Source organism: Cyclopterus lumpus, chromosome 10, assembly GCF_009769545.1.
Source record: "Cyclopterus lumpus isolate fCycLum1 chromosome 10, fCycLum1.pri, whole genome shotgun sequence".
NCBI lineage: Eukaryota > Metazoa > Chordata > Actinopteri > Perciformes > Cyclopteridae > Cyclopterus > Cyclopterus lumpus.
Window position 1 is genome coordinate 15895635 of NC_046975.1, and position 17712 is coordinate 15913346.

Consider the following 17712-nt stretch of genomic DNA (forward strand, 5'->3'; position numbering starts at 1 on the left):
TGCATGACTTTTAAGAGATCTCAAAATGATCTCAGTGGAACACAGGGCAGTGTATATCCATATTGGCAAATAGACGTATGAAACCCCAATTCATACATCCAGTTTGTTTACATGCGTTTCAATATATTTTGGGCAAAGATCAAGAAGTAGGAAGTGTGTTATGCAATCTCATGTTCATACCCAGCCACACCTTCCTGTTACACGACAAGCCTCTGATGCATTTCCAAATGAGTAGTTTGTCGACTTTGGCCGCCTGTGACACAACAGGTTTCTCACGTTCAACTGACGCACTGTACAGTTTCGCTTATAGCGGAGCGCCAACGTTTGTGGATCCACAGCGTTGGCAATGAGACAACCGTGACCAAGCTTCTGAAAAAAAGTTCTACACTTTGGTGAAATATCTTTATTTTATTCCATGTGATAGGCCTACACTTGTGTTTCATTAACTCTCCTTGTTATACATCACATAGTAATAGTACATTATTCACACAAACGTTGCTAAACACGAGTAGACAGCATATTTCAAATGGACACACACGATTCAGAATAGCACAAAGCTGAGTATTTAGTTAGTGACAAGTAATAGAAGAGCTGCTCATGTTAAAATGGCTGTTTGATATAATCAATTACATAAAGTTTTTTTATCCATTTTAAAACATTGAAATTTCAAAACAAGCTTCAGCAAATGACCAGTGTCTTTTGTTGTACTATGGCTAATTAGTTGGTTTGTGTTCAATTGTGTGTGTGTGTGTGTCTGGAGACAGTGCAGCCTTTACCTTTGACTGTAAACCAAGCTACTATCCACACACCCACCCACACACACACACACACACACACACACACACACAAAGTGTGTGACGGGAAAAAACATTATCGGGCCCATGTGTCGCCTTTAGGTGGAGTCTCGGCAGACATGATAAACAATAAATAAAATAAAAAACATTTTCAACATGCGTGTAAAATTCTGTACTTTTGGTCAAGCATACATGTGTTATCTGTATGTCCAAGTAACAAAATAAATAAACACATAAAACCAACAGTCCTACACAGGCGATAGCATTACAGCAAAGATATCTGCGACTAACTTCTCTGCACTTTTTTTTTTTTTTTACAGCAAGGGAATTAGTAAGCGTTAGCTGTATCGGAGGACACACTCTTATCTACCAAGCTCTATAAAACAACTAGTGAAGCCATGAACCAGTCAGCAGGCTTCTGTTATATTTTACAATATTGTGGCTTGATTCAGTGTACAACGTTGGTGAACAAACAAGCAAGGCATCTGTGTTCTTATCCATATAAATCCTGCATGGTGAGCATGCTGCATGTTCTTGCAATAGTGGTAATCAACACAACACAAATTATCAATGAGATGGTGAGTACATCATCCGCGACCAAAGTGACACTTTCCATCAGCGTGGAAAAACTAAAACACTGGCTTCTCCCCCCCCCCCCCTTCATTTTTTTAGGGGCATCAATAAAAAGGAAATGCCTCCTTAGACATGTTAGTATGCGTGTAGCTAATTTAACAACTTGGAATGACAGTTGCTTTAGTTTTAATGCAGACACAGCTTCGGGTCAGTAGCCATTAAAGTGAACTTGGGACAGTTACCTCATTGTTTGGTTACACATCCCGTTTGCCCTGTTTTAAATCAGTCTCAAATGATGTATATTTGGTCTCCTAACACAAAGAGGCGGTTGTATTTGGCAGTTTAAGATGTGTTCGGTATAATATTACCCAATGAATGACCCTCTTTCATTTGAGCTAATGTGGTAAAATGATGGTTAGCAATGATGTAAATTCACTGATAAGATCCTGTCTCTACTTGCTCAAAATAAGACCAAAGTCAAGAAATAATCAGTCATCTGAGAGATAGAAACAGTTGTAGGGCCAACTCCATTCAAAATTTAAAAAAACCAAAAAGTAAATTTAGTCATTTAAATAATCCCAAGCAGTTTTAACTTTACAACAATGACAAGAGTAACAGCACTAAGAAATCCGAACTGTGGCAATAACTCATGAGCGGTTAGCTATGTCAGTCTGCAATACTATTTAATGCCATGCAACTGATGAAAATCTGATCATATTTAACTTATACCTTGTTTTAAACGTTTACTTTTGAACCATTTCCCCCCCAGATAATCTGTTTCAATACGGTAATGCACATCCACACGGTTACTCTGAAAAGTCACTGAGTTGAAAAAGGGAAAAAAAAGGAAGAAAAAGACAGGTCCTCCATCCCAGTGGTAGTGTGCCACGGGTGGAGAGAGTGGCCACTGAGAGACAAGCTGTTGGTGGAGGAGACGGGCTGGGAGAGGGTGAGGTGTACTAGCAGGAGCAGACTGCTCTCGGTGACAGTCATCTCTGGCTGTTTCTCCAGTTTGATGTCGATCACTGAGAGGACTGTTAAGTAACATCGTCAATGAATCTGCAAATTTCACTTCAGTATTTTCTGCCGCGCTATCCGGCTGCCATCTTCTCAGTGAACACTTTCTGCAGAGTAACTTGGAGGTATTTGTGACCAGCGTTTCTATTTTACAGTGTAAAAGCCATGTATATACTTGTGCTAAAGTACTGTAATGTTTGTTGTTTACCAATTTATGTTTATTGCTTTTATTATATATATTTTTTTATTTGATTGTTTATTCTATGTCTGTTTATTGTAATGCACCTTTCAACAAGTCAAATGCCTTGTATGTGCAACGGTACTAGGCCAATAAAGGATTCTGATGGTGGCAATAACAACTTCACAATAGGATGACAATTTCTGTTGAACGCAGCTTTAAAAAGGATACTGTCCTCTTTGCTTTTCTCCGGTGTGCTATCCATCCCAGGCAATGCAGCGGCGACGACGACGGAACAGCTGGAAAACAAAGTCAGAAGATTCAACAATTAAACACACTTGTAAAAGCTGTAGTAAAAGAAAAATGCTAGCACAGTGCATGTACTTATATGACATAGTAAAATGTTAAAATTAAACAGAGAAATGGTTTATACAAAAAAGAATCAGACAGTAAGTGTTCTCTATTTGTGGCTAATCCTGGGTTAAAAGGATTTGTATCACAATGATGAAAACATCCTGAAAATCCCCCTTAATGCTCTCTTGCCCAGTCATTTGCTTCATTCCCCACAAAACCCAAATACAACCAGCGATATTGAAGGCATAGTTCCCTCCGTATAAAAAGAAAAATCTGATATAGCATATACATAGTTATCACCCACCCCTAACGTCACATGGGCAGTATACAGTAGAGACAGAAAGGGATCAAAGTAGTCATTCCTAAATAATGTATTTCATTGAATAACGGGCCACAAGAAGTTAAAGCAGCAACACAAAATGTGATTGTAATTGCTGGTTGAGATAACAGCATAATATTGAAGGTCGCCGTGCTAAACTCCTCAACCCATTAAAGACACACACACACATTTTGAAAGCTGCAGAAGTTTTAGTGGATCAGACAAAAAGAGGATGAGAGTACAGTAGAAGTAACAAAGTAAAACCTGTGCAGACCAAGTTAATATAGAAATATCTAAGAGCAAAGCCTGTGGATGGGGGGGGGGGGGGGGGGGGGGGGGGGGGGGGGGGGGGGGGGGGGGGGGGGGGGGGGGGGGGGGGGGGGGGGGGGGGGGGGGGGGGGGGGGGGGGGGGGGGGGGGGGGGGGGGGGGGGGGGGGGGACAACCGATACAGTAGGTACTATCAATACCAAGACAAATCATGATGAGTCACAAGAGGAAAGCGAAGGCAGAAGAGGTAAGTGTAGACTTTGAGGGCAGAAACTACCTTGAGAGCAGAATCTCTACCTGTTTGACATTGTAGCCAGTCTTGCGCTGGTTTCAATGACATGACATTCAGTTCCTTAGCTCTCTGCTCACCTCCTCCGTGTGATCTGTCTGCTCAGGTAGAAGTAGAGGGGGGATATGACCAACAGACAGATATGGAAAGAAACATCGCAAAGAGGACAGGCCAAAAAGAGGGGGAGAAGAGAGAGAGAAAGAGAAACAAAGAGCTCAACCAGATCTTTTTTTGTGAAGAAGAGAGGTTAGTTTAATTATAACAGACAGACGGAGAGGAAGACAAAGGGAGAGAACTGCTGTGCAGAGTAAGACGAAGCAGCGGGAAAACGACTCCAGAGATCACTCATTCATTCCTCAGCCACACTGATCCATATAATGAACACATGGAGGAGTTTTCATCCCAGGCTGCACAGGTAGGCCTCCCTAACCTAAAGGACATTATGCCTGCCAGGACTATTTGTCAGTATAACAACTTGCTGTTGCTGGACACCAACCTGTTTTGACGTTATAGCCAGCCTTGGCACTGGTCTCTATGTACATCACATTGAGTTCTCGAGCTTTCCTCTCTGCCGCTCCCTCAACAGAAACTTGCCTGCCATGGTCCCGGGAAGGAGGGGGAGGGAGTGGTGTGGAGTGTGGTGTTGAGGGAAACACACAAAAAAAAAAAATCAAAATGACATGGAGAAACAGAGCAGGAAAGGAAAAACAACAAAAACAGAAATATAATCAAATCATAAGAAAGGAAAAAAAAAATACTAATAAATCACTATAAAAAGGCTGGAGTATGTAAAATACTATGGTATGATAAGTCAAAATTGGATGAGATGCACTGAAGGGAAGAAATGGGACTCCAGGCTTTGGCAGTTTATACTCAAATACTTAATGCTATGAATTTTCTAATTGTAGTACAAATATCAAAGTGCAGTCTATTTATCAACTATTGTAACTGATTAATAATTACAACCATTCACACATCTCACACAACCATGTACCTTTTGTCCGCTAAGTCTGTTTTGTTCCCAACAAGCATGATATGACATCACTTCCTCTCTCTGTTCTAACATCATCAATCCACTTTGAGGTTTGCTGAATGAATTAAGATCTGTGGACGAAAAAACAAACACAGAATTACTGTACACACATCAACCACATGTTGCCCTAAAAGACATAAACATTGGTATTTTAGTTATAGTTTAAAAGTGTGCTCAAGCAGGTATTCTTCATTACAAAAGCAGCGTATTTTATGTATGAAAAGCTTGTAGAGTAGTTGTGTTAGTAAGAAAATTATTAAGATGAGAAGCTTGAAGAAGGAAAATATACTGAATGTTATTAGCAGAAGCACATAAAAGGAGCAACTATGCCAAGATAGCTTCCTTCCAACTGCTCTAGACCCCTACAGAAAGGTTAGAGTACAGCCTGACTCACTGGTGATGTCATAAACAACCACGGCAATGGTAGAGTCACGGATTGTAGCTGGGAATTAGGCTACGAAAACGCTCCTGTCCAGCAGTGTCCCAAAGCTGGAGCCGGACCTGAGGATTGGAACGGAGGGAAGAAAGTACAAGGCGATAAAGAGGGGAAAGGCAGAACAAGAAAGTGGAGAATAGGACAGTCATAAAAAGGCTGCAAGCCAAGCAGCAAAGATGAAAATGGCCATTTATGAAGGAATGGGGAGAATCATCCAAATGCAGAAGGTCAGAGATGACCAGCGTTATGCTGATATGAACATGTATAATATGCCATGGAATCATTATTAGGCTGTTTCTTTGCCCATGAGGTGACATCTGAAACATTGTTTTGTTATTCTTTCAATCAGCCTCATATGTAACAGCATTTAGGAAGCACACCCCTCGCTGCACAGTGCTGGAGAAATGCATTAGTATCACTCTCACTGATGCAAACACTCTGGAATATACTCTCATCATGCTGTCCAGTGGGATTTTCCCAGCTAGTAAATGCTCTTTTTTTTTTGCCCTTCCACATTCTAAGCGAAGGGACAAGGAAGTGAGGCCATGATACCTACTGGCTATGTCATAAACCACCACAGCAGCGGCTGAGTCGCGGATGTAACTGGGGATGAGGCTGCGGAAACGTTCCTGTCCGGCTGTATCCCAGAGCTGCAGCCGAATCTGTGGCCAGCCGTGAAATGAATGTGGGAAGGGGGTGGGGAGGGGGCATTTCATGACCCAGTCAGGGGATGGAAGGAAAACAAAAACTTAAAATAACGATGGAAGCTAGAAACATGATCGCATGCCGAACAAAATGAATTGTAAAATCAAGGATAATGTGAAAACAATGTGAAATGGTGAAAGGGACGCATGCTTTAAGCTTTCTAGCTATTAAAAAAAATATGCCATGAGAATGATGATAATTACTATAAAATAAACAGGGCTTACCGTACGATCTTCTAGGTACATGGTTTTTGACAAAAAGTCAATGCCAATTGTTGCCTGTAAGACAATCACTGCATTAAAACAGTGTTATAGGCACAATACTTGATAATGAATGACATACCACATTATATATGTCATAGTATGAAGAGCACAGGTGAAACTAAAATCATTAACAATGTCATCATGATTAATGTATCCGTTATTGATTACACTTGGTGAACAAGTCATATGACAATTGTCTTTTGGAACAGGCCATATAGACACAAATTCTGCATCAGCGTGTGACATGTGTTTTTACCTGATAGGTGTTGTCAAAACTGTCATACATAAACCTGGTGATGAGTGAGGTCTTCCCAACTGTAAAACACAGCAACAGACATGTTAAAACTCGATTCTCATGATCGAAGACCATACAGTCAAAGATGCCAAAGATTTAAAACTATATTATGGCACATCTAACTTGGTATTACATGAAGAAAAAAAAAATCATCAATGCATCCGTGACGCCACATGGTGAGTAAAGAGCTATAATCGTTGATGAAATGTGAACCGCTGAACCCACTCGCTGAGCTGGCAATATGGGTGGAGCCACAACATTTTGGGAAATGAAAAACAGCTCGACTTCTTATAGTTAATTTGTTTGGCGACCGCCATGCATGCGAGACAACCACCCCTATAAAATAACACACGCATCATAACGTCAGTGAGCTGACGTTAAAGGGTAGAAGGCCTACTGGTCTCGACCCCACCAGTCGACGTGGCTCCGCAAGCTGCTGCCGTAGGAAGCTAACAGCAATGACAGACGTACGGATCAATTTAGAGAATGATCCTAATGTGTGCGGGAGTCTAGTGTTGGGAGGCGACGGCTCCTAAAGTCCCGGAAGCCACACTGGGGTTTTAATTACGTCGTGAACGATACTGATGAAGTATTTAAAATCTAGCACATCAACTGCTAAGATGCTGCATCACAAACTAGTGGCCACTGGAAGGACAGTGGTCACTAGTTTAAATCAGGCAACATGCCGATGTGTAGCTAAGTCACAAACAGTCGCGGTATGTCCAACTTATTGTGAACGTTTAACGCTAAAGCGCGAGGTGTTTTGGGTAGCTCACCGAGTTAACGTTATAGCTAGCTACACAATGACATCATCACCAGCGAGAACACGTTATATGAACAATATTTTCGTCATCTCTCTTGAATACCGGGTTATTACGGGAATATTAACACGTCCCTTTGTCTTATCGACGTCGGATAACTTTATCCTGTTCTCCAGCAGCAGACTAGCAGGAGGAGCTAGCTAGCTCGCGAGCTAACGTCAGGTCAATCTGAGCACACTTCTTCTAAAATAATCCCCACATCCGACCAGACGACGCCTCGGCTCGAGGACACGGTCCCCCCGCTCACCGCTCTGTTCGCCCAGAAAGACGAGCTTGAACTTTCGTAAAGGGTTGCCAAACTCTCCGCCGCCGGTCGTGGTTGACATTTTGTCCAAAAGATAAACTGCTAACTAGCCGACTTGGCTACTGATGTGACGTCTGGACGGGAGAGGAGCGAGTATCTTTATCCTGCGCGAGCTCGCGCTGTTGTTTTCTTAACCCCACAGAAGAGAAACAGCGCAACCAAGAGGCGGAGAGAGACAACACACGATGGTAAAACCTTATTGCACTTATTGCTATTACTATTACTATTACTATCTTATCGAAGAACATTGCTGTCACTGTGATGAAACCAAATCATAATTATAAGATAGTAAGTTGAGATATTAAGTCATAATTATGAGATACTAAGTTATTATTTTGAATAGTATCTCCTCATTATGACACACACTATCTTTATTTTGTCATCACAGTGACGGAAATTGGCTTCCATATTATCTTTTATGTCACGAGCAAAGGGTTTATTTGAGTTTGGCTCAACTTTATTTCTTCAGACACATACAGAGTACAGACAACAACTAAAATAAATAAATACAATATGAGGGCTCCAAGACGTATAATCATAGCAGTTCAAAAGTCCCCTGTGGTTAAAAAACATAGACATTTGTTCCAATGTTTCCAAAAACAAGACGAATACCTTGTATCACTTGTGTTGGCTCAGTTAAAGGCCTTTATGATTACATGTTTTGATGCAGTCAATCAACATTTAAATGTGTGCAAGAAATTCCTCAACACGGAAAGATGGGAATATTACTAGTCAAAAACAAAAACATATAACCTGAGAGAGAAAGAGAGCGGTTTAACATAATCTGTACACATATGATATTTACGGGCCAGCATTTTGGCTTATGCCTACAGTTTGCAACATTGGTGCTGCACACATCATCATCACTTGGGTCATTCCTGAAGATGTGACCCAAATATCATCCGTTGGAATTATTAAGTTACACTCTTGGCATTTTACTCAGCTCTGTAACATGGTATGTTTGGTGCAAGTTTGGTGCAAATCAAAAAGGAAGAAGCCGATGAAGAGGAAGGCTCTCTAACCTAGTGGTTGGTTTTCTACTTGGGTCAAAGTTTTGGAGCAAGTGGGTCATTAAACCGCATTAATGTGTAGCAAAAATCAGAGCTAATTTTATAGCTTCTATATTTAGCTGTATGATTCAGAGCGGTTTTCTGCAACTTTTCAGAGAAATGTTTGTATGTCAATGGTTGTTCATTTTATCCCAAATAAAATGTACACAGTTAGCATACAAATAAAAGTGGAACTATTGTATTGAAGAAATTAATCCTAAAAGCAAAAAACAAAAAGCCTGTATGAGGTTATTCTTTCATGTTTGTTGGAACAATTGTTCTAAAACATTTTTTTAAATAATATATTTCTTGTTGTAAAGAACTTTGTCATGGAATTAATTCCCAGTTTAAAAAAACTAAATATAAGCCTTGAAATAAAAATACATAACAAAATAAACAAACAATCAAATAATTGTGGGAAAACAATAAGTTTATTAACTTTTCTCGTCAAAAGATAGTGATACAAGTAGGAGTATTTGGGGGATGTTTATCCTACAGCTGCACATTCAATCTAAATATAGCATGGCTCCAATGACAGCAATAAAGATAAAAGATAATGAGAGGATTGGTAATCATAACACGTGGAAAGAAAAGTCTACAAAACATTTATTTTGACAAAGAAACATACAATACTTGTTTATTTCTATTCAATGCTATAATGACATTTAAAGAAATCTCACACATATTTTTGACTGTTTGAACGTTTTTTTTTTAGCTCTCGTGGTAATGCCTAATGAACTTGTATATGTACAGTTGAAAATAAGAACATAGTAGTGATTGAATTACACGTTGTGCTTTTCTTCATTGGTATTGAGTTCCTTTTTGTTCTGTATTCTCTGTCAGAGAGGTGATTTTCCTCCGCTGGTCATCTCAGCCCTCTATGGCATCAACTGAGATGTCTGTCCTGTTAGCATGAAACGGACAAATGGCTGATTCTGTGAGTCCAACCCTACATTACAAGATAACTCACGTAGTGCATTCCCTCTAATTGTATATACAGCAACAGCAACTGTGAATTGGTTACACCACAGTGCAATTGGAGGTGGAGCAACAAGGGTCCAAATGGGATATTTCATACAAATGCAATAAGGTTCTAAGATGAAACAGTAAACTCACATCACATCTTTACATTACATTTAGCTGATGCCTTCATCCAAAGCACTCATGTTACATTCATACACAGCTACAGGAAGCAATTCAGGGTTAAGTGTCTTGCTCAAGGACATCTTGTGCTAACCTTTGCTTTGGAAATGCTTGCATTAAAAATGAAACAATTATTTCATTGTTTTGTTGATATACGTCATTAACTTAATCTAACGTTGCAGTTTTCAGATGAGTTGTAGCCCTTGAACAAGTGAACATTGTAACACACATTGAATTGGATGTGACCTTACTTGAACTAATGAGGGCTTTAATCCAATTGGCTGTGGTTCATTTAATACAAACACACAGAGGATAGAAATATAAGCAGCATGTAACCAACATCAAGGCTACAGGTTAATACATTCATAGAGAATAGTTTATACTTACACTTCTGCTCAGGATACAGCGATGACATGCAGAAAATGGATAGAAGGACATTTAACATAGTCAATAGTTAATCAATGCTGTCTTTTTGGTTCAAGTGGAATGTTACAGGAAGTATTTCAATGGCAATTATATGCAAAGAGACTGCACTCACCTGCAGGTTTTGGGGACATCAGAGTAACAGGAAGCTCCACAGTGACATCGCTGAAAATGAGAAGTTTTATCATTAAAAATAAACTAGTAATTTATATATTATTCACACTAATACAATGTGACATACAATGTGATACAATTCATATTTACCTTCCTGTTAAGCTACCCAGCAGGCTTTTTTTTTGAGAGAGAGAGAGAGAGAGAGAGAGAGAGAGAGATAATTAGAATAAAAGACATCTTTAGTCTGCACAATTTTGAAGTATCATGCGTAACTATTTAATATTATTGAGCCTTACCCTCCGCCGGACATCATTAGATTGACCTTGACTTTATAGGAGATGAGGATTCCCTGCATCTCCTTATCTCCTTGACTCCTGTGAGGAGACGGGAATAGTTAAGCTTTCGGAGCTTCAGGATTTGGTCTAAGACACCATAAGTGGATGACACAATGTAGAGCTGTATCACCACCACCTCTCAATAAGAGGATGGAAACCAGTCCTGTGCTCACAGTAAGCTCATGGGTGAGAGATTTGGGGCTTACAGGGTAGTGGATGCTAGGTGGGTGTCCTCGTCTTTTAGCCGTCCGTCCACTGAAAGACCCCGCTTCTCTTTGTTGTTGGCCAGCAGGGGGGTTATTTGGTAGGACTTCTCAAATGTAGAGTTGCCGTTAATTGTCTCCCTGTGTTTAGCAGTGAAATATAGAAATAAATAAATAATATCACATGTTTAACTGAAAAGACATTATTTGTGTTAGTTAAGTATTTCCTCAATCCAAACTCAGACAAAACATATTTATCAATAAAAGCTGTGTGAAATTTATTTAATAGAAGGTGAGAATGTAATTTTTACAAGGATTTACAAATATCTGATTTATCAGAAAATGCGAATGCATGAATTCATGAAATTTAATCTCAAATCCTGCTATTGAGCCTCTTTTGATACAGTGCCCGCCTTACCCAAACTCCTCGGAGCAGACCGCTTTGGTGTAATTATCAGATGAGTAGAGCACCACAATTGTGACCTGCTCAACTAAAAGAAGAAACAGCTTTGTGAGAACGAGCCGTTAAAATGTATGATTTTTTAACATATTCACACACACTTGCAGTTTACACAGATACTTTCACCCACACTCATGTTCTTTTTACACAAACACCATTTTTTAGGAATTTAACTTCAGCCAAGCGGTCATCTTTTCCTTGCTGCTCACCTGAAATAAGGATTTTCTTCACAACCTTGGTGGTTTCGTTGTTTATTTTTACATTGACGGTGATTGGATCCCCATGGTAATAAACCTAAATATAAAAATTATTTTAGTTGGACTAATGATAGCAATAGTTACATATATATGTTATGCCAAAATATAGTATGTACACTTCAAAATACCTCTTTTTCAAGGGATACCTCCAAATTCACAGGTTTGTCACTCATCATAAACTGCTTTGCTATATCAGCCTTGGGTCCAGGCTTGTTGTTAGCTGGTGCAAATTGTATTTTGCGAATCATCAGGCGACATGTGTCCCTAAGACCACAAAAAACACAGGCAAAGAGAGTCAGGCTTCTATATGTCCTTTAATGCAATGCAAGATTGGGCTGAATTAATGGTTTGACTGTGGGCGAACGTACTTCTTGTCAATTTCATCTGCACTGTTTGCTACGTCGGAAATGTATCCTTTAACCTCAAAGTCCACACCACAAGCCTACAACAGAACAAGACCCGAATAAACACTGTTAGTCAAGCATTTAGAGTAGTATGTAAGAGTGAGTGAAAAGGGATCATGGAAATGTACCTTGCCAGAGTCATTCTGCCCAGGCTGTAGGGAGACTGAGCATGGGAGATTTGCTGGCATCTGAAACAAGTGGAAAAAAGGCACATTGATAAACAACATTACTAAAGGTGAAGTAATGATACGTGGTTGATCAATCTAATGTTTGTCTGAAGAACGGTTAATATACGTTATATGAAAAGGGAGTGAGTTATAATTCCTCACCTTGAAGGAAAAGGGACATCCTTGCTCTCCAATTTTCTTCATAAGAGATTCCTGCATTGGTGTTCTGGCTACGCTTTCGCCTGTAGGTGGATACACCTGAACGCGCTGTATCCAGATGTCTCTCCTGAAGGACAGCCCAATAACATCCAAGTCTTCGCTTCCATAGCGGAAGGCACAAGCAAGGTAGACAAATACTGCAATGGAAAGATATATATTCAGTGTAGTCTTGGTGTTTAGGAACTATAACCTTTGTCAATGACAGTGAATGAAATGGAAAAACCTTTTCTGCCATTAAGATCAGTAGGGTCCACTTTAAGAACACCGTCTGCAAATGAAAGAAAGAGCCTTAGCATTAGATCACACCGTATGTTTTGGTTGGAGGATGTATAAACAGATATTGTGCCACGCACCAACTACTTCCACTGACTCCACATTGTCCACAAAGTCTCTCTTCCCCAAGTACAGGGCAATCTGAGAGAGACGGAGAAAAGGAAACGGTTACTCCTCGGCCAAGGTTACAAGAGTTCGGAAGCTATTCCTGGGAGTTGGAATAGCTACACACAAAACACACTCCTCCCTATGACCAAGGGGTTGCTTTATAATGATTATATTATAGAGGCCACTTCCACTTACTTGTCCGTTGCCGCTGGTCTTCTTATATACCCTAAAAAAATAAGAAAAAAGCAGTGAATTATTTAATTATTTTAGCCTCACTGAGTGTATTTGATAAAAACACAAGACGTCAGAAATTTGGTAATTTGTTCTTCTTCCTTACAATAAATTATTATATTCTTCAGACAAAAGGCGTTGTGCACCCACCGCCCACCACATTATTACCATTTCCAATTATAGGAAAACGTTTACTTTGTCTCGTGAATCTCTCTTCTAAGATCCCAGACAAACAATCCACCTTAATCAGGAATTATTCATATCCTGAGACTCCAGTGTTAGAGGAGACTTTTACGTGTGATGTGAAACTGTTACTTATAAGCCATTGTGCTTCTTTTTAGTAAAGTTACTATTGACTAAATCTCTGCATGGGTGCAGTGCCTTTCTTCACAAATCAATTTATTAAAACACAATATCAAAGTAGTGCCTTAACTTCTAGCTACAAGAATTAAAGGATTAACGTTTGGTGTTTCATTTTGAGACTGCATAAATTATCACTATTTCCGTTTGAGAGGATTCAGTCATTTTAATGCCCAAAACAATTGACAGGAAAAGGTGTGAATTCAACCTCTAATGTAAACCGGTTACCATTTATCCTGAGCTGTTGAATTAATAAGCAAATGAGTCGGAACTCTGAATACTCACTTTGACATTTTGATGCAAAGTTATGGATCCAGTCTGCAAATAAAAAAGAAGAAAAGGCTGAGTGACCAAAACATTTGATACAGATACACCTATGACTGTTAGGGTTCACTGGTTCTTTTTGGATTAAATAAAATTAAAAAAAGAATCCAACAATAAACTACAAATGACAGTTCATTGTTGGATTCGTTTTAGAAAGGCTTTTTCAAAAACTTAGAAGAACGTTCACTCTTCAAAAAATGTAAATCATAAAAAAATGTAAATTATAAAGACGAAGAAGGAAGTTTTAAATCATAAAAAAATGTAAATCATAAAGACGAAGAAGGAAGTTCACTCCTTATTGTTGATGACAATCAGAGTCACTTACCGTGCCCTCAGTTGTCCCGGCTGTCTTCTGTAATCTGTCGCTGCTGACTGACGCTGTGTCGTGTGAGTGAGTGCCAATCATTGCCTCCCATTTGCTTTTATACCTTGACCTCCCAACCTTGGAGCCCTCCCCTCAGCTTATACAGCCGGACAAAGAGGGATGTTTTCGAAGAAATCAGATTAATTAAAGTAATGTTGTGTATGTGACTTCGAAAGCTCAGAGACTCGGGCAGCTTTGGGAGTGGGACGAAGTGCGAGTGCAATTACCAGGCCATGGAGTGAAACTATGTTGGTCTTTGTCCGTTTTGTTCACATTTCTTTTGTCACATGTTCATGTGCAGCAGCATGCACAACATTGTGAACTAAACATTTGGCACATACTGTCCTCCATATTCAAACGAATGAACTCAACCTCCCCAGATCATGACCAAACAACAGCCAGCTCTATATAGTTTTTAATATCACTGTAAGTAGACTTTTATTGAATAACGGTTGGGAAAATGGCAAACCGTCCACTGACATTAGAAGACCTGGTGGGTAAATGTTTCTCAAAGGTTATGATTGTTCAAACTTGGTTGAATTATTGCCTTTGCGTGGCTCAGTGATCAAATGATCCGAAGTATTTAACTTCTTTGCTCCAAGGTGTGGGATGCTATTTGAGCCTCACTAAGGTGAGAGGATTGTCCTGAGGATGGAGTATTTGTAAATGTTTCAAGGACTTCCACTCTTATAGCTTAGAGTGGTATTAGTCAGACTTCGGTTCTTATGGTAGCCGGGGCGACAGATGGCTTCTCTACCAAGCTTTGTGCAATCTGTGCTTGTGCCAGGTTTACAGAAATCGAAGTGACCTGCCGACTTATTGCTGCACAAGCAACAAGGCTTCACAACTAGTCAAAAAGTCGTCATGCCAATCAATTCCACTGTTTACGGTTGTCTTTTGGGTCAGAGGCACAGGTTTAGTCCGGCTTTCAGGTCTCTCAAAGGACCCACGTTCATTGTCAGTGACCTTTAGAAGATCCACTGACACACAGAGCGTTATGATCCGATGGATTGGTGGAGGATCTTCTCACCTCCTCAGTCAGCTGTAATTGATTGATTAATGAGGGAACTGGATGAAGGGTTTTATGGCAGTCGAGGATAATTGATGAGATTGTTGGATGTGTGTGCTGGCCTCTATTCAACTGTCATATAAGGACACGGTTTGAGATCTCTTTAAAGCTGCCCAGACAGGACAGCGCTGCTGTACTTTACCACGCCAGGAGTTCACAGCCAATATAACGCTAAGGCGTTTAATACACTACAGGTTTTATGTAACTTCAAAATCACAGCTACAGTTTGGGCAGAAAAATGATCTCACCAACTGAAAACTGACCGTGCTCAGGCTTTTCAAATCCAACATTTATAATCCCACATTTTGGAAGTGAAAGCAAAGCAGTCTTAAAAACTGTATTTTCTAATATAATTAGTTGACTTACATATGTGTTACTGGTATTTGTGTGTGAGTCTATAATGTTTCTGAGATCTGAATTTTTATTTAATCTTTTATATTATATAGCTTTGAATATATAGATTTTTAAAGGTGTATCTATAGAGATTAACAAGCACATAACTTAACCTCATTCCTATTTTGGCTCTCAGCTGATGTGTCAGGTCATAAGAAGATAATAGTGTCAATAAACGTGAGGCCTGTCCATGCAACAGCTTCTCTGACTGCTCTGTAATCAAGTTACCAAATTGTTTTGTATCTATAATAGATAACCCGAATACTTTATCTTGTTCTATTCTGTCTCTTCTATTATTGGCATCTATAGTCATTCTGATACAGCCTCTGTGCGCTTCACTGGGCAAACAAAACCACATCTGGGGCAAGCAGCTTTGCCTGAAAGCTTTACACCTCAATGGATTTGTCCTGTGAACTGACACGTTCTGTGAACGCTTAAGACAAATACTGACGATGTATTTATTCTTAGGCCTCTTGGGGTTTAAGACAGGTTTAAGGTGTGTGTAATTGTAAGACAGTTATGAAAGAACTGTGTTTGTATGATGTGATTCAAGTCAGAAGTTGAATTCACCAACATTTCTGATCACCGTTGTGATTCGCTGTTTGTAATCTGGTGTGGTCTGTATTGTGTTTTTCCACTTAATACAATCCAAACTAAAGACAAACAAAAAAAACAAGGGTAATCTTATTTTCTGTCTCCCTTGGATTTTCTGTTTACAGTTTGAGGTTAGTTACAGTCACATAAGCCCCTTACACTTAATCTGGTGCCACTTTTGGCAAGCACTTTATATAGACAGTCAACATGGTCCCACAAATGGACTGCTGACCAGTCCCAGTGCATTACAGCACCCTGGTATTACCACCTCTTAACAATGCAGTCTTCAGCGTGCTGCTAAATTGGGGCAGTGAGGCTGTTTTTGTAGTTCACAGGGACACAATCAGATATGACCGTTGGTGAACTGTGTACTGGTAGTACGGGCTGTCACTATGTTGTTCTACAGTACTAAAGTCAACATCACTGATTTATTTTCAATGCACTTTAAACACACATACGCACGGTGATACAGGGAGATTACCTGTTAGCTTTCTGTCAGTTATGCACTGCAACGTGACCTTTAGCCCACTTTCTTTTTAGCCGCTGCTATTCAACTAATGCTTGAACTTCAACATGTTGTTGTCGCCATCAGTTGGAAAGATGCAGATCTGTTATGAGCACAGCCAGAGCACGTGTTCACAACCCATTTATTTTTCCTGACTTGGCTCGCTGGATTGTGTTGTTCATTAAAACATCATTGTAGAACTAAATAAATAGTTGTTGTTATTGTAATATTGTTGGAATGTTTTTTATTCTCTGGTGGAGGCTTTTAATGAAACTGAATAGAAAGCTCCACTCTTTACTGTTGGCTCCCAGATTATGTAGTCAAGTCCTGGCTTCCTGCCTGGCCTTGATTATATAATATAGAGTAATGCCCTCTATTTCCATGGAGGTATTGCTCTATATAAGCCAACCTACAGCTCCTCAAGCCTCTGTCAGCCACATAGGGTGTCTAAAACAATGCTAATTAAATTCATAATCCGATCTCAGCCTTCGTGGAAGATGAAAGTAAGCACGCGGTTCCTAGAAATGTCTCAGTATTCTGCCCAAACCACAGCTTGCATAAGCAGAGCATTTAGATCTGAATGGAGAAGAGAGAGGAATCTTTCTCTAAAGAATGGGATTTCTCTACCAGTGATGCCGTTTTGTTTAGCCCTCCATCAGAGATATATAGACAAAGCTTGTGTTGTTGTTATGATGAAGCTTAAACAATGCATATTTGTCAGTTGCTATAACCAAATCCTTGATCATTAAATTTAGTACACATATTCATTGTCTCAGAGGATGAACCATAATGACCTTGGCGATCCCCTGATTTTGTTCCTAGAGCCACCAGCAGGTCAATGTTTTCACGTATCCAGTGAAGTATTTTAATATCTTGAAAATTAGCCGGGAAAAATAGGATTAGCAAACTGAAACTAGATATAAAGATATCCTTTAAGATAAACTCTAACTAAACTTGTTTTGGCAGTAACACAAACCACTGAAATTTAATAGACTTGACATTCCAGTACATGGCGCAATTGCTCTACAAAAATAAACGATTAAATATCGTGGCCATTCTGCAGTTCTC

The 17712-nt window shown here is 39.6% G+C and overlaps 2 protein-coding genes across 2 annotated transcripts; both read right to left on the bottom strand.

Annotated features, from left to right (window-relative positions):
* Positions 1-388: 388 nt before the first annotated feature.
* On the bottom strand, positions 389-7773 carry rab41 (RAB41, member RAS oncogene family). The gene is given in 10 exon segments (XM_034543288.1): positions 389-2392; positions 2794-2861; positions 4285-4386; positions 4787-4829; positions 4832-4879; positions 4882-4896; positions 5818-5923; positions 6191-6244; positions 6486-6544; positions 7593-7773. Coding segments are annotated over 10 exon segments (780 nt in total). The 5' UTR covers positions 7672-7773; the 3' UTR covers positions 389-2186.
* Positions 7774-10126: 2353 nt separating this feature from the next.
* Positions 10127-13838, bottom strand: arr3b (arrestin 3b, retinal (X-arrestin)). The gene is made up of 15 exons (XM_034543354.1): positions 13681-13838; positions 13000-13030; positions 12777-12837; positions 12647-12691; positions 12367-12560; positions 12166-12225; positions 12002-12075; positions 11762-11897; positions 11586-11670; positions 11335-11407; positions 10920-11057; positions 10675-10752; positions 10529-10552; positions 10380-10429; positions 10127-10232 (listed from the first exon to the last, which is right to left on the bottom strand). The coding sequence occupies exons 1-15, from the start codon at positions 13686-13688 to the stop codon at positions 10225-10227; spliced, it is 1065 nt and encodes a 354-aa protein (XP_034399245.1). The 5' UTR covers positions 13689-13838; the 3' UTR covers positions 10127-10224.
* Positions 13839-17712: the final 3874 nt, after the last annotated feature.

Bases quoted from the DNA above. Each gene is read 5' to 3' on its own strand.
- arr3b (XM_034543354.1), bottom strand. The intron at 12,076-12,165 runs GTACATTTCCAT...GTTCTGTTGTAG, and splicing joins GGCAGAATGACTCTGGCAAG to GCTTGTGGTGTGGACTTTGA. The intron at 10,553-10,674 runs GTAAGGCTCAAT...TCAAAAAAAAAG, and splicing joins CTAATGATGTCCGGCGGAGG to CCTGCTGGGTAGCTTAACAG.